The sequence below is a fragment of the Peromyscus eremicus genome, chromosome X (genome assembly GCF_949786415.1).
Source record: "Peromyscus eremicus chromosome X, PerEre_H2_v1, whole genome shotgun sequence".
Lineage (NCBI taxonomy): Eukaryota > Metazoa > Chordata > Mammalia > Rodentia > Cricetidae > Peromyscus > Peromyscus eremicus.
This window is the reverse complement of record NC_081439.1, coordinates 50,804,304-50,828,978: the sequence shown is the minus strand read 5'-3', so window position 1 is coordinate 50,828,978 and position 24,675 is coordinate 50,804,304. Positions and strand designations below refer to the sequence as shown.

At 38.1% G+C, this 24,675-nt stretch overlaps 1 protein-coding gene across 1 annotated transcript in view; it reads right to left on the bottom strand.

Annotated features, from left to right (window-relative positions):
• Window positions 1-20,291, bottom strand: part of Zc3h12b (zinc finger CCCH-type containing 12B) — a 35,364-nt gene extending 15,073 nt beyond the window's left edge. Inside the window, exons 1-2 of the mRNA XM_059251302.1 lie at window positions 20,202-20,291; window positions 18,818-19,580 (exon numbers count right to left, since the gene is read on the bottom strand). Coding sequence (XP_059107285.1) covers window positions 18,818-19,422 — 605 coding nt within the window. The 5' untranslated portion in view covers window positions 19,423-19,580; window positions 20,202-20,291. The remainder of the gene's footprint in view (window positions 1-18,817; window positions 19,581-20,201) is intronic.
• Between the last annotated feature and the right edge of the window lie 4,384 nt (window positions 20,292-24,675).

Genomic DNA, 24,675 nt, shown 5'->3' with positions numbered 1-24,675 from the left:
GATGGGAACAAACTTCAGAAAATCTGTCTTAAAAAATAGTTTCTCCACCTGAAAGTTCCTTATAAGAAATCAATGCTAAATATCACAGCTGCTAACAATAATAACATCAGGGTTTAAAGCTAATGAAGTGAAAATACTAAATCATGAAAATGCTCTTCCTCAGAGTAAGCTAATGAAGGATATGTTTCATGAAAGAACATCTATGTTCTTGAATCTTGCTAAGAAATATTGGGCTAATAAAAAAACTATGAGTGTGAAAAGCAGCTAAATGAGTTTTCCTGATATTGAGGTTCCATCTTGCAGTCTGGGGATAGTAGGAGTATAAGGAGGCCTCCAGACTGCTGAGGAGTTTAAAATGTTTCAGCAATGTTTTCAGGCCTGCTGAAAGCTGCAGGTCTGGAACCCCACTCCAATGTAGACCACTATCTTCTCCTGTTGGGAAATTGACTGTTAGGGAATGACTAGCTAAGCAATTCAGAAACAGAATATTCCTTACGAGGTTTTTCTTCTCTTCTCTTTTCTTTCTTTTTGGGTTTGCTGTAAACTGAGATAGCTCTTAATAGAGTTTTTGTAGAAGATCTGAAATGCATAAAATACTGTTTAGCAACAGAAGTCACTAAATCCCAGAGTTAAGAAAGCCATTAAAGGGGGTTGGGGATTTAGCTCAGTGGTAGAGTGCTTGCCTAGCAAGTGCAAGGCCCTGGGTTCGGTCCTCAGCTCCGAATTAAAAAAAAAAAAAAAGAAAGCCATTAAAGAAATACTCGTTTCAAAAGAACTCTCAAAACTATCAAAGCTGATTATAAGCTCTGAACTTTAGTAATGATTTGCGTACTTCCTGTCTAGTTAAGAGAATCTTTCTAATAGTTATAGTTAATGTTAAATCTTTAGGTGTTTGCTAAAGTTAGCTTTAAGAATATCTAAGGTAGTCCTATATAAGCTTGTAAGAAGTATGTAAGTTCAAATAAGAATATAAGAAAGATGCTAGTTGGAAATGTAAGATTAAATAATAAGAAATGAGAAATAAATATATAGGTATATTTGCTAAGGTAGTCCTGTAGAGTTTCTTTAAGAATATTATCTCCTAATGGAAGAGATCTACATGAACAGCCTGGACATGAGTGGGGGTAATGAAGGGCGAGGGTCGAGGGAAAGACAGCTTGGGGGAGAGGGAGATCCCAGCTGGATCAACAACAGAGAGGGAGAACAAGGAATAGGAGACCATGGTAAATGAAGATCACATGAGAATAGGAAGAAGCAAAGTGCTAGAGAGGCCCACAGAAATCCACAAAGATACCCCCACAACAGACTGCTGGCAACGGTCGAGAGACAGCCCGAACTGACCTACTCTGGTGATGGGATGGCCAAACACCCTAATTGTCATGCTAGAAACCCCATCCAACAACTGAGGGATCTGGATGCAGAGATCCATGGCTAGGACCTGGGTGGATCTCTGGGAGTCCAATTAGCGAGAATGAGGAGGGTTTATATGAGCGAGAATTGTTGAGACCAAGGTTGGATAAAGCACAGGGACAAAAAGCCAAACAAATGGAAACGTATGAAATATGAACCAATGGCTGAGGGGTCACCAACTGGATCAGGCCCTCTGAATGGGTGAGACAGTTGATTGGCTTGATCTGTTTGGGAGGCATCCAGGCAGTGGGACCGGGTCCTGTACTCATTGCATGAGTTGGCTGTTTGAAACCTGGGGCTTATGCAGGATCGCTTGGCTTGGCCTGGGAGGAGGGGACTGGACCTACCTGGACTGAGTCTACCAGGTTGATCTCAGTCTGCGGGGGAGGCTTTGCCCTGGAGGAGGTGGGAATGGGGGGTGGGCTGGGGGAAAGGTAAGGGGGGCCGGAGGGGGGGGAACAAGGGCATCCGTGGCTGATATGTAGAACTGAATTGTATTGCAAAATAAAAATAAAAATTAAAATTAAAAAAAGAATATTATCTCCTAAGAAGATAAATGTTATATGTGAGTTTGTAAAAAAGTGTAAATGTTTGAATGTGAGTCTAAATGCTTTGCAAGATATGTTGAATTCGAGTTTGCGAAAAAGTGTAAATGTTGATTGTGAGTCTATGTTTAATGTATATGGTAAAGGGACCTGAGACACAGAAGGTAGTATCCTAACAGACTGCAAAGCAGGCAGTCTGAGCTGTTTTCAAAATCTCCAGAAGCCGCTAAGAAGCTAAGAATGGTAGACGCCAGAACAGCACAAGGCATCCGCAGCTGAGACCCATTGGAAAATCAATGCAACACAGAAAAACCTGAGCTAACAGCAAAAACGATGCAGCTTAAAATATTAGTGTGACTAAAAAGGTCTCGGGCTTGAGAATGAAAGTTGCAGAGATGCTTGTTTGAACTAAAATGTTAACTGCAAAAAGTTTTGGTTGTAAAACGTCTCTTCATATTTGGAAGAGAAAGTCTGATACCAGAATTTACTTTTTTTGAGCTTTTTGAACTTAAAAAAATGAGATAAAACTACAAAAAGGTTCTTGTTATGGATTTCTTCATATTTGGAAGGCTGGTACCAGAATTTACTATTTAAATTTTGGGACTTAAGAAATGAACAATAATGATTTCATTGCAATGGGACAATTTTGAATTTACTTATGGTGATGACTTAGGAACTGTTTTATGGAACTGTGTATGTAAAAATGGAATTACTTATGGAACTGCTTTTTTGTTACAAATGGAACTGTTTAAATGGAAAAGTTTGGGTTTTCTAACTAGGCTTGAGATTTTGTTTAAAAAAATTTATAAAGAAAAGGGAGAAGTAATATTCCTTAGTCTAATTTAAAAAATATTTTCTTATGAGTGGATTAATGTTATGTTTTGTTAGTAAGAAATGCAAATGGGTATACTAAGAGATTCCTTTAAAGTGTAAAGAGTTTTATTAAGAAACTGCTTTTGGATGTTTTGCTAAAAGTTTTCAAAGTGATAATGCTTAGGTTGAGAATATTGCTTTTAAATATGGATTTGTAGGAATTGTGTAAGTTTGGGTTTCTTCTAACTAGGTTTTTTATTTTGTTTAATTTTTTTTTCGAGACAGGGTTTCTCTGTGTAGCTTTGTGCCTTTCCTGGAACTCACTCTGTAGCCCAGTCTGGCCTCAAACTCAGAGATCTGCCTGCCTCTGCCTCTCCAGTGCTGGGATTAAAGTTGTGCGCCACCACTACCTGGCTTTGTTTTAAAAAAATTTTATAAAGAAAAGGAGGAGTTATGAGTGAATTAAGGTTGAATATATGTTTGCAGAAATTATGTTAACCTATTGATATTAATGCACCCTGGTTTTGTAAAGTTAAGGAAATATTTGTTTGATGTGAAAACATCAGAAGTTTTTCCTATGTTCTGTTAGCAAGAAAATTCAAATGGTTCTTTTAAGAGTTAAAGTTGTAAGACTGAGAGAATTGTGGCTATGTATAGCAATATTTATGTTAACCTGTTAATGGTAATGATGAAGCTGAGGGATTCTTTAAATTTGCAATTACATTAAACGTTTTTGGTTTACAAAGGGCTTGGTGCAGCTAAAGACTGCTGTAGCCACCTTGGACCTAATCCAAAAAAGAAATGCCATCTTTATCATCCTCTACTTCCATACTGGGAGGTGTAACAGCTATGGAGATTGCTGTGAGCTCTTAATAACGAGCTATTTTTTTTATATATTAAGAAAGGGGGACCTGTGGGAGCCCGTTTTCAGGTTCCTTGTGGCTTTACCCAGCAGGTCTGCATAGAGAGAGGATGATTAGACCACGGGCCTGAGATGGTCTGCATTGGCTGTGCTGGGGGGAGGTCTTTTGCCCCACCCTTTGGCGTTTCTATAAATACCCTAGAGCAGAGCCTGTCAGGGCCCATTGGAATAGGTTCCAGGCCCTCTTGAGGCTATCCTGTATTTTCTATCTGTTTATCTCCATATTCTAAATCCTTCTATCTAATATTTCCTACTACTCTCACTCAAGAACACTCTGGGGAAATGTGGGGGTGGTGGGTAGCCCACCTGCCCCCACACTTTTTTTTTCTTTTTGGTTGGGAAACAGTTAATTATTATTTCTATTTCACTAGGGGTTAAGAGTTTGTTTAAAATGCTTATCTGATCTTGATTTAACTGTGGTAGGTCATATATATCAAGAAATTTACCCATTTCTTTGGGATTTTCATTTATTGGAGAACAGGTTTTTAAAGTATGTCCTTACAATTTTCTGGATTTCCTCGGTGTCTGTTGTAATGTCCTCCTTTAATCTCTAATTTTATTTATTTGGATTTTCTCTCTCCTCCTTTTAGTGAATTTGGCTAAGGGTTTGCCAGTCTTTTTGATTTTCTCAACCAACTGTTTGTCTCATTGATTCTTTGTATTTTTTGTTTGTATTTTATTGATTTTAGCTTGGAGTTTGATTATTTGTTGCCCTTTACCTTTTGGGGGTTTATTTCTTCTTGTTTTTCTAGAGCTTTCAGGTATTGCTAAGGTACTAATGAGATCTCCCCAGTTTTTTTTAATGTAGTCATTTAATACTATTAATTTGTCTCATTGAATGGCCTTCATTGTGTCCCTTAAGATTGGGTATGTTGTATTTTCATTTTCATTCAATTTTAAGAACTTTTTAATTTCCTTCTTTATTTCTGTCTTCATCAATTCTTTATTTGGTAGTAAGCTGTTCAGTTTCCACATGTTTGTATACTTTCTGCTTTTTTCTGTTGATATACAGCTTTAATCCGTAGTGATCAGATATGATGCAGGTATTATTTCAATTTTCTTTTTTTTTTTTTTTTTTTTGGTTTTTTCGAGACAGGGTTTCTCTGTGCAGCTTTGCGCCTTTCCTGGAACTCACTTGGTAGCCCAGGCTGGCCTCGAACTCACAGAGATCCACCTGGCTCTGCCTCCCAAGTGCTGGGATTAAAGGCGTGCGCCACCACCACCCGGCTTATTTCAATTTTCTTATATCTATTGATACCTTTTTATATTCTAGCATGTGGTCAGTTTTGGTGAAAGTTCCATGAGTTACTGAGAAGAAAGTACTTTAGTGTTTGGTGAAATGTTCTGTAGGTAGCTATTATGTCCATTTGTTTCATTATGTTATTTAACTCCAGCATTTCTGTGTTTAGTTTTTGTCTGGATGACCTGTCTATTGGAGAGAGTAGGGTATTGAAGTCTCCCTCTATTACTGTGTGAGGGTCAATATGTAATTTTAGCCGTAATAGTGTTTCTTTTTATAAACTTGGTGAGCCTGCATTTGGTACATAAATGTTTAGAATTGCACTATCCTCTTGTTGAAATTTTTTCCTTCAATGAGTACGTAGTGTCCTTCCCTACCTCTTAATACTTTTGGCTTGAAGTCTATTTAGTAAGATATTTAAATGCCATTGTTTGAATATTCTAATTTATCAACCTTCTTCTCAAGACTAGATGTGTTAGCTTCTGTTTGATATACTATATTGCCTAGGCTTTCTTTTTAAAATAATTATTTACTTTTTATGGTGATATTTTATTTGTACTGAAATGTGATTTTATTTGTATGTCAATAAATAAAGTTACCTGGGGTTCAGAGCTAATAGTAAGCCATAGCAGAAGCTGGGCAGTGGTTGCGCACACCTTTAATCCCGATCACATGACAGGCAGATCTCTGTGTGTTCAAGGATACAGCCAGCATGGAGACACACGCCTTTAATCTCAATATCAACCATAGAAGACCTGGAGGCCTGTATAGACAGGCAGTGACGAGGAGGTCATGTGGTTGGGTTTACAACCAATGAGAAGGCAGAACAGAAAGTCAATAAAAAGACAGATACACAGGAAGTAGGTCTCTTTCGGAGGGGAAGGACGATAGCAGCAGTGAAGGGTAAGAAAGTTTTTTTTTTTTAGTATCAGCTCTTAGCTACTACTCTGACCTCTTGGGCTTTTAACTCTGCATTTGGCTCTGTGTTTCTTATTTAATAAGACTGTTACATCTACAACTTTTTTCATTTATTTTACATACCAACCACAGTTTCCCCTCCCCCTCTCCTCCTGTTCCCTCCTTCCCTGACTCCCATCTACCCCATCCCCTACTGAGGTTTTTGTCTTAGTGAGCTGAGCTTTCCATACCAAAATTTAAATTTGAAAATTTTTAATATTTCAATCACTTTATTGAATTCGCCTTTCACATCTTGTATTCATTAATTTTGTATTACATCTATGTATATGTGTGTGTGTATGTAGGGGGGTATATGATTGTTGAGGTCAGAAAACAACTTACTTGTAGGGAGGTGTTGGTTCTCTCCTATGACCACATGAGGCCCAGAGATGAAACTCTGGTTGTTAGACTTGGCAACAAGGGTCTTTGTCTGTTCAACCATCTTGCTGGCCCATAGTCATTTCTTAAAATTAATTTTTAGGGTAGCATATAAATGATTCAGGTTTTTGATGGCATCTCCATACATATGTATCATACTTTGTTCTCAAGAAGTCCCCTCTTCTAACATTGCCTTAGTTGATTCTATTTCTTCTCTGTTAGTACCTCTTTCTATTTGCATTTACATGTAATCTACTACTCTATATTTCCTACCTTTTTAATTTCCTTTCATGATCTCCTTTCTTCTTGTTTTGCAAACCACAAACAGGTATAACACCTATCTATCTATCTATCTATCTATCTATCTATCTATCTATCTATTTTCTACCTAACTACGTACGTACCTACCTACCTACCTATCTTTCTGTCTATATCTATATATAATTTTAAACTTAGGTTCCACATTTGAGACAAAACATGGTATTTATCAAAAATGGACTTGCTTTACTTAATAAAATGATTTCCGGTTTCATCCATTTTTCTGCAAATGTCATGATTTTATTTTTCATTATGGTTCCATATAATTCCACTGTGTATATGTAGCACATTTTCTTTATTCATTTATTTGGTATGAATGTTATGGTTCCATTTTTGACTATTGCGAATGATGCAGGTATAAACTTGGTTGTCAGAGTATGTTTGTGATATATTTACTTAGAGTTCATTATTTCTTTATTTCATCCAGCTGTTTGTGCATATCTGAATTCATTCAGGAGTTATTTATATATTATTTGATTTGATTGAACTTTCTTATGCTTATTTTGAATTCCTTGATATTTCATCTAATTTACCCTATTGGAGATAATTACTGAACAATGAGCAATTTTTGAGAAGTCATATTGACATGCATCTGGAATTACATTATTTATTATTTTCTAAAAATTATTCATATATATATATTTATGGAGATATTTTCAGTAATCAAGTGTGGCTGGGCTGTACTAGGCTTGAGATGTTGTCTTTCTATACTTGTTGTATTGCACTGTTCCTGGGGAGATATGAAAACATTGTCTACTAACCTAAGATAGGGAACCAATGACAAACCATAGTACAGATACCACCAAAGTCCAACTTGGTGAGCCAATGAGTTTTATTGGGGTTACTTACAGGAATATAGGTAAAAGCTTATTTACAGGAGCAGAAATGACTCAAAGACAGATGCATCACCAAAGTCCAGCCTAGCATGAGTAATAACAGCTCAGCAAGGCTGGAAACCTACAGCACACTGCACAGCTTGCAGGTAGCTCAACAGGTTGGAGATTATCCTTTATGTCTTAGTTAGGGTTTCTATTGCTACAATGAAACACCATGACCAAAAAGCAAATTGGGGAGGAAAGGGTTTATTTGGCTTATACTTCAGCATTGCTGTTCATCACTGAAGGAAGTCAGGCAGGAACTTAAACAGGACAGGATCCTGGAAACAGGAGCCATAGAGGCCATGGAGGGGAGCTGCTTACTGGCTTGCTTCCCATGGCTTGCTCAGCCTACCTTCTTATAGAACCCTAGACTATCTGCCCAGGGATGGCACCACCAACTATGGGCTGGGCCTTCCCTCATTAATAACAATGAGAAAATGCCTTACAGTTGAATCTCATCAAGGCATTTCCTCAACTGAGGCTCCTTCCTCTCTGGTGATTCTAGCTCGTGTCAAGTTGACACACAAAACCAGCTAGTATGCCTTTATAGATAAATTTGGCTGTTCTCTACTTCTTCCAAGCAGCCCAGTTTGTTTGAAGGTGTCTTTTAGCAGCTCCTACTGCTTATTTATGCTTGGGGAAGGAAAGAACTACTGAATATAATCAGCTTAATGGACTTTTTGAAGATATTTTGAGTTTACTTTGTGATTTTAGGGAGCTTTCATGCAAGATGGAATGTTTCACCTCCCCTGTGACTTAATGAGCTTCCTTGCAAGATGGAAGGTGAATTAGTCAGTGTTCTATTGCTGTGAAGAGACACCATGACCATGACCACTCTTATAAAGGAAAGTATTTAATTAGGGTTTGCTTACAGTTTCAGAGGTTTAGTCCGTTCTCATCTGGCCAGGAGCATGGCAGTGTACAGGCAGACATGCTGCTGGAGAAGTAGCTGAGAGTTCTACATCTAGATTCATAGAAGGAAGAGAGAGAGAGAGAGAGAGAGAGAGAGAGAGAGAGAGAGAGAGAGAGAGAGAGAGAGAGAGAGAGAGAGAGATATTCTGGGTTTGGCATGGGCCTTTCAAACCTCAAAGTTTCCCCTACACCTCCACGACACACTTTCTCCAGCAAGGCCACACTTCCTAACCCTTTTAAATTGTGCTACTTCTCAGATGACTATGCATTCAAATATATGAGCCAGTCTTATTTAAACCACCAGAGAAGGTTTTAATCTGTTGGAGTATAGCACAACTGATAAAAACAAAAAACAAAAAACAAAAAACAAAAAACAGTGTGTGTGCTCAAGGCACTCAAGGCTCAATTTCCTGCACTGCTCCAAGAGTAAATATCATTTGCAGAAGCAAGTAAAACAACTAGACTAAAATACAATAACAGTCAATTAAAAACAATCATTCTTCAACTAAAAATTCTTATGGAGTAGAGGAGCACAGATAGTATGGCGTGTATTAAGATGCTAGTTTTTAAGGTTAGGAATGAAAGGGAAACAAATAGAGGAAAACTAGCAATGGAATCTGTACTCTTTGCTGTTTTCCAGTTGTGGCAGTTTGAATAGGAACAGCCCTCACAGACACATGTATTTAAATGCTTGGCTATAGGGAGTAGCACTGTTAGGAGATGTACTCTTGTTGGAAGAAGTGTGGCTTTGTTGGAGGAAGTGTGTCACTAGGGAGTGGGCTTTGAGGTCTCAGAAGCTCAAACCAGGCCTAATGGTTCACAGTTCACTTACTGCTGCCTGCTGATCCAGATGTAGAACTCTCAGCTCCTTCTCCAGCACAATGTCTGCTTCATACCACCATGCTTCTTGCCATGATGAGAATGTACTAAACCTCTGAACTGTAAGCAAGTGCCAATTAAATGTTTTCCTTTATAAGCATTGCCATGGTCATGTTGTCTCTTCACAGCAATAAAACCCCTAAGACACCAATGTTTCCTTTCTTCTTTGTAACAGAAATAGCATTTTGCTTCCATTATCCACTTCACAGGATGGCTGACTTCCAACTATCCCTTATCTGGAGATTGTAGCAACTGATGCATGGGTGTCATTCATTGCATTCTTCTCCTTTGTTTAATTTTGATGGCTCACATATATTTTTCTAGAAATTCTATTTTTTCTTAAAAAATATGAATTTTCAAGGTATTCTGTAACGATCCTCTAGTTTTCACAGGTGTCTGTTTTAATCTCCCTCTGTTCTTTTCATATTCAATTTTGCTAATTTGTTTCCTATTTCTTTTGATTAATTTGGCTAAATGTTTAACAATATTGTCTAAACTTTCAAAGAAATATTTTTGTTTCATTTCTTTTTACTCTTTGAAAATTGTGTACATGTGTACAATGTTGAAATTAATTTAGAGACTTTTTACTTGATTAGAATATAATTACACTTAATTACACCCTTATATACTTCTCTCTTATCCCTCTAATCACTCTCATACTCCTTACTCACTTTCAAATTCATAGCCTCTTATTCTTTATTGATGCACACACATATATGTGGATGAGTATATAAATGCAATTTGATGAGTGTGTTTAGTGTTGCTTATATGTATACTTAATAAGGCTACCACTTGAGGTTGGATAACCATTTAGGGAGCTCATCTCTGGGGAAAACTAATTCTCTTTCTCTCAGCAATTTTTAATTGCCTATAGATCTTCATCTACGGGTGGAGACCTATACAGTTTCCCCCATCCATGTTCGCATGGAAACTAATGTTGTAATGTTCAGGTATTGTTTAAACAAGCATACTGTTGACATTTTGTGGGTATAGTTCTCTATCATAATTAGGAGACAACAATCTTGCAGCAGATTTCCTGTCTCTGGCTCTAACACTCAATCTGATGCCTCTTCCACGATGTTTCCTGATCCTTAAGTCTTGGGGCTTGTGGGAGACCTGCTCCCACTTTTACCCCAGGGTACTTGAGGAGGGAGAAGTGAGAAATATTTAGATAGAAGTATAGAGGGGAGAGAGACAGAAACACAGGATAGCTCGGGAGGGCCTGGATCCTTATCCACCAGCCCCTTCTGTCTCTTCTAAAGGGCTTTTTAAAGGAATGCAAAGGGGTAGAGCAAAGACCTTCCCTTGCTAGATCAAAGCATACCACACATCCAAGTGCAGACCCTTCCAAACACCTGGTAACCAAGCACGTGGTCAAGCAATCCTCTAATGGAGCTCTGCTGGGTAAAGCAAGCTCAGATCTCACTAGGAACCTTTGTGGGCCTCCACAGGGGCTGCATTGTAGATTTATCCAGTGGAACTGGGGATCCCACAGTTAGTTGTTCTCTGCATTTTGACTAGTTGTGGCTTTCTATAATGGTATACAACTGTTGTGAAATGAAGCTTCTTTAATGAGAGGACAGAGCTATAGTTATCTGTGTGTTTAAGTATTTCAAATGCAGTTAGGACTTATAATGGTTTAGGAAAATGGCAGTAGTTAGTTCTCCTCTGAGATCTACTAGCTACCAGTTTTCTAGATTTACATTACCAGTCATGATTTCTCTCCTATTGAGTGGACCTTAAGTCCAATTAGACAGCTATTGGTTACTACCAAGATATAAGTGTCATTGTTATAACTTTGTTGACCATCATTGTAACTCATCAATGTCATAGCTAGGTAAGACTACTGAATGCTTTTTTCCCTTGGCAGCTTGCATAGCACCTTCTCGTATTATGAAGATGAGTACTCATGAGTGGAGTCTTTTGGGTCATATCCAGCTTAATTCCTCTAAGAGTCTTGTATCTGAATGTGTACTGTCCTTAGCAATAGGAACTTACCTTCAGCTTTGGGAGGCAACCAAGGATCAGCCCCAATATTACTATTTTTCCTATCTACTATTTTGGGTTTGTCTTTTTCATGGTTTTCTGAGACCTTGATATTTGAGTTCTTTCTGAAAACTTCATTAAGTACAGACACCTATAAATTTCCAAAATATAAGAGTACTATATCCCAAAGTTTCTGGAAAATTGTTTTTTCATTACCATTTTATTCTAGAATTAAAAAAGTTATCCCCAATTTCTTCAATGGCCCACTAATAACTTAAGAGCACAATGTTCACATTCCACGTGTGTATAATTTCTATAATTTCACTTACTATTGTTTCTTAGTTTTATCCTATTATAAGACACAAAGAAATCATTTTGATTAAGTTTTATGTTTTTAAGACCTACTTTAATATCTAAAAAATGATGTATCTTGGAAAAAATTCACCAGGCTAGTGAGAGGAGAGCATATTCCATAGCTATTAAGTGAAATACTATTTTTGAAATTTCTCTTAATCCAATTAGGTCTATAGTAAAGTTTTAATATGAAGTTTGATTAATTTTTGTCTGGATGAGCTACCTCTTTATGGGAATATGGGTACTGATATCTTCCACCATTATTGTATCATGCCCTATCGCTTTCTTATGTTCAGTAATGTCTGCTTTATGAAATTGAGTACATCAATGTTTGGTGTATATGTGTTTATAATTGCATGTCTTCTTGATGGATAATTATTACCATTAATAAATATATAGTAACCTTTAGCTTTTCGGATTTACTTTGATTTAGTGTCTACTTTGTCAGATATCAGAGCAGCTACTCCTTGCGTTCAGCTTCTGCTTGTATGATACATCATTTCCCATTCTTTTATATTTGGTATGTGTGGTTTTCCCATAGTAAAATGTGTTTCTTACAGATATCAGATAAGTGGATCTTGTTTTAAATCAATCATTTACTCTGCTCTTAAAATTGGAGAGTTAAAACAATTTCAGTGTGTGTGTGTGTGTGTGTGTGTGTGTGTGTGTGTGTGTGTGTGTGTTGGAGGGTGGGCATTCACATGTATGTGGAAGACAGAGGTCAACTTGCAGCAGCCAGTAATCTTCTTACACTGTATAGATCTCTAAGTCTCTCCTGTATTGAATGTCTATATTCTTCTCTAGATTTGGAAGTTTTCTGAAATAACTTATTTTTTACTTTTTAAAGTTCTACTTATTTTATGTTTATATATTTTATGATCATTTTTCCTGAGTCATGTGCATGCCTGATACTTTCAGAAGTCAGAAAATGGCATTGAATCCTCTGGAACTGGAGTTATAGATTGTTGTGAGTTGTGTGGGTGCTGGGAACTGAACCCAGGTCTTCTGCAAGAGCAACAAGTATTCTTAACAGTTGAAATATCTCTCCACCCTTATTTCTTTTTAAGATTTATTTTAAAATTTTTAATTTGTGTGTATGTGTGTATACACTGTGTAAGTGGGTGCCTGGGGAGGTCAGAAGAGGATGTCAAATCCCTGGTAGTTGAAGGTATATCACCTGGTTGCAAGTTGATTGATGTGGGTGCTAGGAACTAAACTCAGGTCATCTAAAAGAGCAGTACCCTTAACTGCTGAAACTTTTCTCCAACCCCTTCTTCTATATTTCATTGAAGATGCATTTTGAGCATGCGATGTGTATTTCAGATTCTTTTTCTATCCTGAAATCCTTGAAAACTGTAGTTATGTTTGCTTATTTTTCTTTATTGCTGTCTGAATGTAATAATTCCTAATTTGTCTTCAATATCTAATTGTCTTCTGTTTTTATCTAACCTATCAGTAATGCTTTCTGCTGTATTTTAATTTGGTTTATTTAATCTTTTTATTTATTTCAAATATTTATACTTTTGGTATTTCAATTATTTCATCCATATTTCTGATTTTCTGAAGCAACTTCTGAATTCAGAACTTCCTGTAATTGACTTATTAAAATGGCTTCCTTATTTTATTCATCTGTACGAATTATCCTGGGCTCATTGGTCAGTTTTCGAACTGAACTGTTGACTTCTTTCAAGGTCTTTGGATTTAACCATTAGGCATTGTGACCTTTCAGAGGAGTTGTGCCTTCTTGCCTTTCCACAGTTCTTGTGTTTTTAAGTTGTGATTTGTGTATTTGTTGAGGTGAGTGTCTCTTCTTGATTTATTTTGGGGATATTTTACTGATCAGCATTATTTAGAGGTCTCACCTACCACACTGAAAGAGAAAAAGAAAACAAACTGGTGTGTCAGCAGCACCACCAAACTGAATCATAAGGAAAGGTACAATTGAAATCTAGCCAAGCCCTTCTATGTCAATAACACTAGAAAATAAAGTGGCAATGGTAATGCAGAATAAGCTATGAAGTTATGCATTCACTAGGAGGAATGTAATTTTAAAAATAAAATAAGTAATGTGGGCATGGAAAAGGCAAAGGAAAGAACAATGTTAAATAAAAGAAAAAAAAATAATAAAGAATGTGAACTTGGGTCATCCAGAAGAGCACCCAGGGCCCTTAATGGCTGAGCCATCTCTTGAGCCCCTTCTGCTATAATTCAGAGTAATGGACTGAATTAAAATGTAATGACTAAAATTTTTGGTGGAGGAAATTTGAAAAGAGGCCAAAGCATAGTTGCTGCTCACTGTACTTATTCATGTCTACAGTAAGATAAAGAAACAAGGAGGGGGGCTGGATAGATGGCTCAGAGGTTAAGAGTGCTTCCTGCTCTTGCAGAGGACTGGAGTTCAGTGTCCAGCACCAGAGCTGAGTGGCTTGCTACTGCATATAACTTAAGCTTCAGGTGATCCAATGCCCTCTTCTGGCCTCCATGGGCTCCTACATTCACATGCATACACGCACACACATACATACAAATAAATACACAAATAAACCTTGGAAAAAGGAAAATGGAAATCATAAAGATATGAAAGATGGAAAGTTTGTTGAGGAAACGAGGATATGTTGAAAGTTGTAGAGAAGGAAGGTGAAGACGAAGCATCTGTAAGCGTTAAAGAGAAATCTCCCTTGACGAGCAATGTTCTTTTAGGGCAGGATGTCCCCCATGTAAGCTTCCATGTTGTGACAATGTAAAAACATTTGTAAGGAGAGAACTTAAACTGAAAATGCAGCTGAAGGGTTTTTCTGCTCAAAAACTGACTGTCTAGGAAAGGGTTTTTCCAGGGTCAGCAACAAAGGCCTACAAAAGCTAATACTGCCATGATAGAAGGGAGCTAGCCTACATCTTGGTATCCCAGCAGAACTGGGAAGCATCATATCCAGGATGATGCTTTTACAGATATATGAAATGAAAGACTTGGAGGTGTTGAGACCAGTCAATCTACCTGCAAGATGGCCCTAAAAGTCCATTGCATGAAACAGGGAAGGTGAAATTTAAGTTGCAATGGACACTCTAGTATGTTGGAGGTACTGGTACTATAAAGACATCTACTGAGAAAAGCTGAGGGTACCAATGGAGTCATCATTAAAGAGAAGCTATATTGTTACAGGTAGGGGACCTGAAGGGGTAGGGATTCCCAAGCTCATAGGAGCCCAGATGACGCCAATCGTAAGTCCCAGCTGTGAGAGACATCAAGGTGTAGGATTTGCTGTTTCCCATGCTAGGTTTTACTTTTGCTTTGATCTCATATTTCCTTGTTATTATATGATTTCTCCCTTTTGGAGTGGGAATGTTTATTCTGGAGCCTTGTATGTTAGAAGGATGTGACCTGTTTTCTAATTTTATAGATATTCACTGTTAAGAGATTTTCTTTTCCTTTGGTTTTTCTTTTATTTTGGTTTTTCAAGACAGGATTTCTCTGCATAACAGCCCTGGCTGTCCTGGAACTCACTTTGTGACCAGGCTGGCCTCAAACTCAGGGATCCACCTGCCTCTGCCTCCCAAGTGCTAGGATTAAAGGTATACGCCACCACCACTCAGCGCAAGATATTTTCTTGAGTCTTAGAAAAGAATTTATGCTTCAGAATAGTGTTGGGATGGACTAAATGCATTTGAAACTGAGACTTAAGAGTTGTGAATCCGAATATTATGGTTTCAAGTTCTGTATTTGGCTATAAAGTTGACAAGCGGTGGAGCTGTGCAGACTAGTCTTGACTGTCAGTTTGATTGGAGTGGGAATTTCCTTGAGAATACACATCTGGCTGTGACTGTGAGGCTGTTTCCAGCAAGGTTTAACTCATGAAGAAATACCCACTCTGAATGAACTGCAGTCCTTGACTTAACAAAAGGAGAGATGTAACTGAACAGCAGCATTCATCTTTTTCTGCTTCCTGACTGTGCATATACTGTGAGCAGCTGCCTCATATGTCTACCACCATACCTTCCCAACCATGATGGACTGTCCCATCAAACTGTGAGCCACATTAAAGTCATCCTTTCGTAAGTTCCTTTTGTTACATAAATGAGAGAAATAACTAATAAATTCTCCTCCCTCTTCCTTCCTTTCTTTCTTTCTTTCTTCCTTTCTTTCTTTCTTTCTTTCCTTTTCTTTTCAGCTTTTTTGAGACAGGGTTTCTCTGTGTAGCTTTGTGCCTTTCCTGGATCTCACTCTGTAGACCAGGCTGACCTCGAACTCACAGAGATCCGCCTGGCTCTGCCTCCTGAGTGCTGGGATTAAAGGCATGTGCCACCACCTCCGCCCAGCTCTCTTCCTGCCTTTCAATGATTTTCTTCCTCCCAATACCCTCCCCATTTGCTGTGATGTGACCACACACACACACACACACACACACACACACACACACACACACACACACTCCATATATACATATATATGTATTTGTTTAAGCCTAGGCTCTGCATATAAAAGAAAATAGTGATAATTTTTCTTTCATTTCAGTACACTCTCTTTCCCCCTTTCCCTAAGTTTGGAATAGTTCCTCCTCCCTCATACTTCTTTTTCTACTATGTATCATATATAATAGTTATGCATTTATATTATACTAGACAAAGAAGAAAAAAGTCTGCTTTTCTTCTTTACGAATCTGAGTTATTTTAATTAAAATGGTCATCTCTGGCTCACTCAATTTTCCTTCAAACAAAACTCTTTTCTAAGCTGGGCGTTGTGGCACATACCTATTTTGTTTGGTTGTTTTTTAAATTTTTTATTATTTATTTATTTATTTATTTATTTATTTAAGGAATTTTTTTTTTTTTAATTTTCTGTAGGCTTTTTTTTTATTACTACTGATTTTTTTTTTTATTTTGCAATACAATTCAGTTCTACATATCAGCCACAGATTCCCTTGTTCTCCCCCCTCCCGCCCCCCTCACCTTCCCCCAAGCCCGTCCCCCATTCCAATCTCCTCCAGGGCAAAGCCTTCCCCACAGACTGAGATCAACCTGGTGGACTCAGTCCAGGTAGGTCCAGTCCCCTCCTCCCATGCTGAGCCAAGGGACCCTGCATAGGCCCCAGGTTTCAAACAGCCAACTCATGCAATGAGCACAGGACCCGGTCCCACTGCCTGGATGCCTCCCAAACAGATCAGGCCAATCAACTGTCTCACCCACTCAGAGGGCCTGATCCAGTTGGTGACCCCTCAGCCATTGGTTCATATTTCATGTGTTTCCGTTTGTTTGGCTATTTGTCTCTGTGCTTTATCCGACCTTGGTCTCAACAATTCTCTCTCATATAAACCCTCCTCATTCTCGCTAATTGGACTCCCAGAGATCCACCTGGGGCCTAGTCATGGATCTCTGCCTCCAGATCCATCAGTAGTTGGATGAGGTTTCTAGCACGACAATTAGGGTGTTTGGCCATCCCATCACCAGAGTAGGTCAGTTCGGATTGTCTCTCGACCATTGCCAGCAGTCTGTTGTGGGGGTATCTTTGTGGATTTCTGTGGGCCTCTCTAGCACTTTGTTTCTTCCTATTCTCATGTGGTCTTCATTTACCATGGTCTCCTATTCCTTGTTCTCCCTCTCTGTTTTTGATCCAGCTGGGATCTCCCACTCACCCAAGCTCTCTTTCCCTCAACCCTCGCCCTTCACTACCCCCACTCCTGTCCAGGCTGTTCATGTAGATCTCATTCCATTTCTCTGTCGTTGGGCGATCCCTGTGTCTTTCTTGGGGTCCTGTTTCCCAGGTAGCCTGCCTGGTGATGTGAGTAGCAGTCCAGTCATCTATTTAAGGAATTTTTAAATTAATTTTTCTTACCCTTTAATCCCAGCACTCGGGAGGCAGTGGTAGGTGGACCTCTGTGAGTTTGAGGCCTGCCTGGTCTACAAAAGTGAGTTCTAGGACATGCAGGGCTGTTACACAGAGAAACCCTGTCTTGAAACAAACAAACAACAAAACCAAACAAACAAAACTCTTTTCTGTATACACCACAATTTCCTTATCCATTAATTGGTCTATGGGCATTCAGACTGGTTCTGTATCTTGGCTCTTCTGAATAGTATATCAATAAACATTGATATGAAAGTATCTCTGTGGCATTCTTGGATCCTTCAGTTATATATCCAGGACTGGTACACTTGGACCACATGGTAGTTCTATTTTTAGTTTTTGGAGGAACCAGCACACTAATTCCCATAGTGATGACACTAGTTCAGTCTCATCAGGAGTCAGGGTATTAGTTTCCCATTGTTGTTATAACAAATTGCTACATGTATAGTAATTATTATTTCATAGTTTAAGAGATCAGAAATCTAAAACCAAAGTTTTGGTAAGGCTGCTTTCTTTTGGCTTCAGATGTTTCCCTATACTTTTCAGCTTTTAGAGTCTACCCTCAGGTCTGTGGTCATGGCTTCATTCTTATACTTTTACTTATTGTTTCTGTAGCATGTCTTACTACTTATTCTGACCCCGCTGCCTCCCTCTAGCAACAACTCTTGGCCAACATTAATCATACAAGGTAACATTCCCCAGCTCAAACTCAAGTTAAATACATATATAATGTCTATTTTACTATTTAACATATTTACAGGCTTCAGAGAGTATCATATCTTTAGCAGGCAAGTATTTATCCTACCACAGTCACTGAGTTTAGAAAAAAAAAACACATGGTGCATCTTTAAGGGTAAGAGATAAGGAAAGTGTCACTTCTAGGTTGGGAAATGACATGGATACGGGCAGTAGGTATAGGAACCAGCATAATTTACAAGAAGACCATCAAAGAGTCTAAAGTAAAGGATGCAATCAAGTAGGAGGAGAAAAGTCCAGATCACACATTTGCCTTGAAGGCAGAAAGAAAGATCCCAGTGTTGTGTACGAGTGACTGGGAATTACAGAAAGTTCCTAAGCAAGCCTTCAACTGGCAATATACAAGCAGCAGTTTTGAGGATGATTAATCTAGAAAGGACAGGACATTGGCACTACATATTTTGTCTCTGTTGAAACATCACTAATAGCTAATGTTTTGTCAAAAACACTTGAAGAAAAATTGGTAGCAATTTCAAAGGAGAATGAAAAGGCAAGAGAAGGATAATTCTAGACTCTGTCCACCTTTGGAATGCAAGACACAAAGAACAACTAAGAACTTCTTATAGTGTTTTGCAATGGAGGACAATTTTCATTTGAAAAGGAGAGGAAAAAAAAGTACACCAGGCTTACCTCATTGCCACATTACTTCCATCAATAACAACTGGTCTTAAATTATCACTATTGTCTATTTCATCTTCAAGAGACAATTCAGGGCTTGCAATCTCTCTGGAGCTAGCCCCTCGGGGCAGTAACAGACTCAAGTTGACTTGCCCTTCTGAGTCACCTTTGTTTCCAAGTCTGACAAGCTCTGCCAATACATCATTAATAAGCGATTCTGGGCCTAGTTTATTAAGCACGGATTGAATTTGTTCTTCTGCATAGCCCAGCTTTAGAGCAAAGTCCATCTTGGCTTGGTATTCCTTCTCTAAGTCTAGCTTCCCATCCTGTAAAAGGCTGCTCTGGGAGAAGCTTGGCCGGTCCAGGCAGGGTGACCGACAGAGCTGGCGATGGGGCTTGGAGGGCATCTCTCTCTTCTTCAACTGAGTATCTGCAGCTTGGTAGCTGTTGTGGCCACTCTTAAAGCTCGTCTGTTCAGGGTCACTCTCAGAGCTCATCCATTCCTCAGCATCAGCATTGCCTCGGTCTGTCCTGTCCTCCTGCTTTGGCTGCTGCTTCTCTTCCTTGGAAGCACTCTTCTCCATTTTTGGTGTTTCCACGGCAGCGGTGGCGGTCATCCCGTTCACTGGGTACTCAGAGATCTAATCAGCTATTTTTCTTTTTAACCTGCTTGTAATCCATGTACAGTGGCATTCCTCTACAGTAAAATGTTGGGCGTAGCAATGGTGCAAGAGTTTATCTGTTTGGTTTTGTACGTTCAGATGTTAGGCAGTCTCTACAAACAAACACATATGGCATAATCATATATAATAAAGTTCTGGGAAAAAACAGAATACACAGTTTTTCCCTCAGAAATTACAGATTCTCTGGCATTTGACTTTCCTGTTTACAGTGGTATAGAGAATCATAAGTTCTCATTAATATAGACAAAATTTCAGTAGAGGTGATAAAGATATTATTACTTGAAAGCACAGCTAGAGTTATTATTGCAAATTTGAGAGAAATTGCATCTAACAGTGTGTGTGTGTGTGTGTGTGTGTGTGTGTGTGTGTGTGTGTGTGTGTGTAGACAGGACTCTTTATTCCTTTTTGCTGGTGAAGTATTTCTAGATATTCCACCAGATCCTTCTTGTAGGTGCAATCTATTCCTGAGAAGCATATATTCATCATTACTTTTTACAAAATGTCAGGAATCTCATCTTTCAGCAAATCTAAATAAAGACTAAAATTGCTTTTAGATAACTAAAGTATCATGCAGGGGAAACATTACAAAGGCATGTTCTAGGTGTGTGTGTGTGTGTATGCACGCACACATGCCTGAATATATCTGCCACCTCTTTTACTTATTATAACTGGTAAACAAAAGGAGCAAACCAGCTGTGCATAGTGATGCATACCTCAAGTCCCATTTTTTCAGGAGGCCAAGACAGGAGGTTCCCTTGAGCCTTGGGAGAGATATCCCTCCCCATAGGCAACAGAGGGAGACCCTGTAAATCAGAAAAAAAGAAAAAAAATCAACTTAACTTGTTTGATAAACAATTAAAATATTACATACAGCAGAGGATTAGACACAATTTTATTTCTAACTTTTCTAGCACACACTTCACCTGTACTGACAGTTTTCAGTTCTAATTTTTTTCTCTTCTTGGAACTGGAGTGTTTCTTATGTGCAAAGTGAAGCTATTCATTGGGATCTAACAGAATAATCGTAAGGATTACATAAGAAGAGTGCTGAATATGCCTAGACCAGTGAATAGAATGCAGTCAATTCTCAACACAAATTCTCAACGAAGCGGCAGATTCCACAGCTCACAAGGTGTGTCTTTTGGACAGGGTCTGTCACTGTAGCCCAGACTGGCCTTAAAGTCATAGGAATCCTCCTGGCTCAGCCTCCTGAGTACTGGAATTATAAATGTAATTTACTACATCTGGTTCAGAGCTGTTTTTACATTTTAATTTTATTTTTGAGAAGGTTCTCACAATGAAGCTTGGTTAGCCTTGAACTTGCTATGTAGACCATTATGGCCTTGAACTTACTGGAGTCCAGGAGCCTCTGCCTGCCCAGTCATGGAATGAAATGCATGTACATCTATACTCACCTATTTGTTTATTTTAATATTTTTAGTTTTGAGATTGAATTACATGATTTTTTTCCATTTGTTTTCTCCTCCAACTCTCCCATGTACTCAAGATTGCTCTCTTTCAAATTGAAAGACTTTTTTTCTTTAGCTAGTCTTACATATTATTTATTTGTAAGGAAAATGGAGCAAGGACATAAGAGCTGTGTGAATGGGAAACCTTCTCAAGCATCAGCTGTTCTCGCTAATCTAAAACAAGGCTATCTATGTAACCAATATACCAGAGACTTCCAGATCATGTCAATTCTATTTATACAAGCAAGAAGAAAAGCTACAGATAGTTCTAACAGTGTTACGGCTGTTCCTTTACTTTGGGATTCATATCTGGAAACATTAATACAGAAATAAAATTTCTGAACTGGTATTAAGGAAGTATGTAATGACTTCTCTTGTGCTACACTACTACTTTTGGCTTTACATTTTTCTTTCAGCTGTGTATGTGGCTCATGCTTGTAATTCCAGCCCTTGGAGTCTCATACAAGACTAGTTCCACGAGTTCAAGGCAAGCCTGATCTACACTGTGTGATCATGTCTCAATTGCCTTTAGTTAATTATCGAACACAAAGATACCAATTTTAATTTTGCTTTCCCATTCATCTGAGTTGTTCAAACTTTCAAGTTCATTTCCTTTGGAATTTTTGCATTTATTGATTTACATTTTGTTCTCTTCAGAATAATATCTAGTATACAAAAGGTACTGATGTTTTTGTCTAGCACTTATTCAAAGCTCCAAAATCACTTAAAAACAACCATTTATAGGACTTCATGTTTATTTTGGGTATATATTATTAAGTACTTATAAAGGACTATTTTGTTGCTCTTAGATAGTATAGTATATTGTTACTTTCCAATATATAGTATATTATATATTGCTTTTCCTTCTTTTAGGTATTTACCTCTATTTACATTGACATCCTTGAAATTTTCCACCATGTTCAAGAAGACACATAACATGATTAAACTCACAGAAAATACTACATAGACCAGAACCTCTTATTGAAATCATAGTCATTACAAATCCCACTTAAAGAGAAAAAATAGCTCAACAGAAATAAACTTTCATAAACAGAAATCAACCTTTAAAACCATTACGTGAATTTAAGAAAAGTATTTGTACTACATCTTGTATTGGTATTTTTACTTGTTTCAGAATGGAACTGGAAACAAATTTCTATACCTATATTTCATTTTTTCATTACATTTTAGCTAACATATAATTTAATATTTTATGATACTTTCTTATATATAATTTTACCTTGTGTATATATGTACAAACTTCATATATTTATATGTAATTGTAACACACACAAACTGTGTGTACTTTGCTCATATTTTCACCCCTCCTTTATCCTGTCTTATCCTCTATCTATCTACCTCTGGTTCCATTCCTCCCCCAATATTCCTCCTGCTTTCCTGATATTTATATATACTGGGGTTTTTTTTTTTTTGAGAGACAGGCTGGTCTAGAACTTGATATACAGTTGAGGGTGACCTTGAGCTTCGGATTCCCCCTGCCTCCACCTCTGAGGTGATGGGACCATAGTTATGTGTTACCACATTGGGCTATACACATATTTAAATCTAAATTTCCTATGTAAGAGAGAATGGACAATATTTGTCTCTTTTTTGTTTCTATTACCCTCTCTTGTTACCTCCTCCCCCACTATTAGACCCTTCCTCATCCAACAGCATACTCATTCTACTGTTAAGTATACATACATATGTTTAAATCTAGATTCTGCATATGAGTAGTAACATGATGTTTGTCTTTCCGAGTCATTTGTCTTTTTAAAGCTGACTTCTTTCACTTAACATGCTGATCTTCAGTTACTTCCATACAAAGAGCACAATTACATTCATTTTACTGTGAAATCAAACTGCTGTGAGTGTGCATAGGTCTACCACACTTTTCTGTTTGTTTGCTGATGGTCATCTAGGCTTTCTCTATAGCTTAGCTAGTCTGATTAATGTTTAATGCTGTAATAACCACTGATCTGTAAATCACCTCTGAAGTGAAGTTTCAGTACCTCCTAGTGCTCTTCCTAGTCACTTTTAAAATCTATTTTTTCTTAGTTCTTTGGCTAAAGATCCATGTTTTATTGGTCTTTCTAGCCCTGGAGCTTAACACATTGTCTAACACTGTTAGTTTGAATGAGGAGATGGTACACTTCTGTTGTCTTGTCTCGTTTGCAAACTTACATCCAGGTTTTCCTGGGACATCTCTCAGTTTGTGACTGTTGTTCTAGTATAATTACTAATGAAATTTCTTCATTCTCTAGAGTCCCAGCTTGAGTAAAATTGAGGGGGGTGGTAATATGAAAGTAACAAGCAGACAAGGAGTATGATCAATACACATTATTTGTATGGAAACATCATAATGATGATCACTACTTTGCACACTTAATATAAAATTTTAAAAGTACAGGCTGGAGAGATTTCTCAGAGGTTAAGAGCACTTGTGCTTCCAGAGGATCCAGGTTTGATTCCCAGTATCCACCTGGTGGCTCACAGCCATCTGTAATTCCAGTTCTAGTGAATATGATGCCTTCTAGCCTCTACAAGCACAAGGCATTCATGCAGTGCACATATAAACATGAAGGCAAATACTCATGCACATAAAAAAACCAAATATTTGAAAAAAATAATATGAACGCCTTGGTCAGTGTTCTATCTCTGTGAAGAGACACCATGAAAAAGGCAACTCTTACAAACTGGGGGGCAGGAGGAGGGAGGACAGGGGAATCTGTGATTGGTGTGTAGGGTGAATAGAAAATCTCTTAATAAAAAAAGAAAAAAAAACAGGAAAAAAAGAAAGAGAACAAAGGGGAATATATGTGGTTTGGTGGGAGGAAGGGCATGAAAAATGATGTGATTGTATTATAATCTCCAAATACACAAAAATTAAAAAAAATAATTTGAATTTTAAAATAAAAAACAAAACAAAACAAAAGAAGGCATTGAATTGGGGCTTTCTTAAAGTCTCAGAGGTTTGGTCACTGTCATGGCAGGAAGCATGGCAGCGCACAGGCAAACACGAAGCTGGAGAAGTAGCTGAGAGTTCAACATCTGGATCCCCAAGCAACAGGAAAAGAAAGCCACTGCTCCTGGCTTCAGTTTCTGAAACTCCAAAACCCACCCATAGTGACACCCTTCCTCCAACAGGCCACATCTACTCCAAGGCCACACCTGCTAATCCTTTCAAGTAGTTCCACTCCCTGATGACAAAGCATACAAATATATGAGCCTATGTGGCCCATTCTTATTCAAACCACCACATTCCACTCCCTGCCCCCCATAGGCTTGTAGCCATACCATAATGCAAAATACATTTAGTCCAACTTTCGAAGTCCCCATAGTCTATCACAGGCTTCCAGTAGAAGGCATGGCCTAGATTAAATCTAGATTAAATACCTGGAATAAAGGTGTGTCTTTCTGCTTCAAACATTCAGAATAAAAGTAGATCTTCCCACTTCAAATTAAGCAGAAATCTCTTAAAGGTATGCCCTCCATTTTTGGGTTTTAGTTAATTCCAGAAGTAGTCGTTGACAACCAAGAATAGCCATCAACCAGAGACCTCGCATGGAACTGACCTAGGCCTTTTGCACATGTGTTGCATTGTGTGGCTTGGTCTTCTTGTTGGACTCCTAACTGTGGGAGCAGGGGCTGTCTCTGAATCCGTTGCCTGCTTTTGGGTCTCTTTCCTACTGGGTTGCCTCAGCCAGCCTTAATAGAA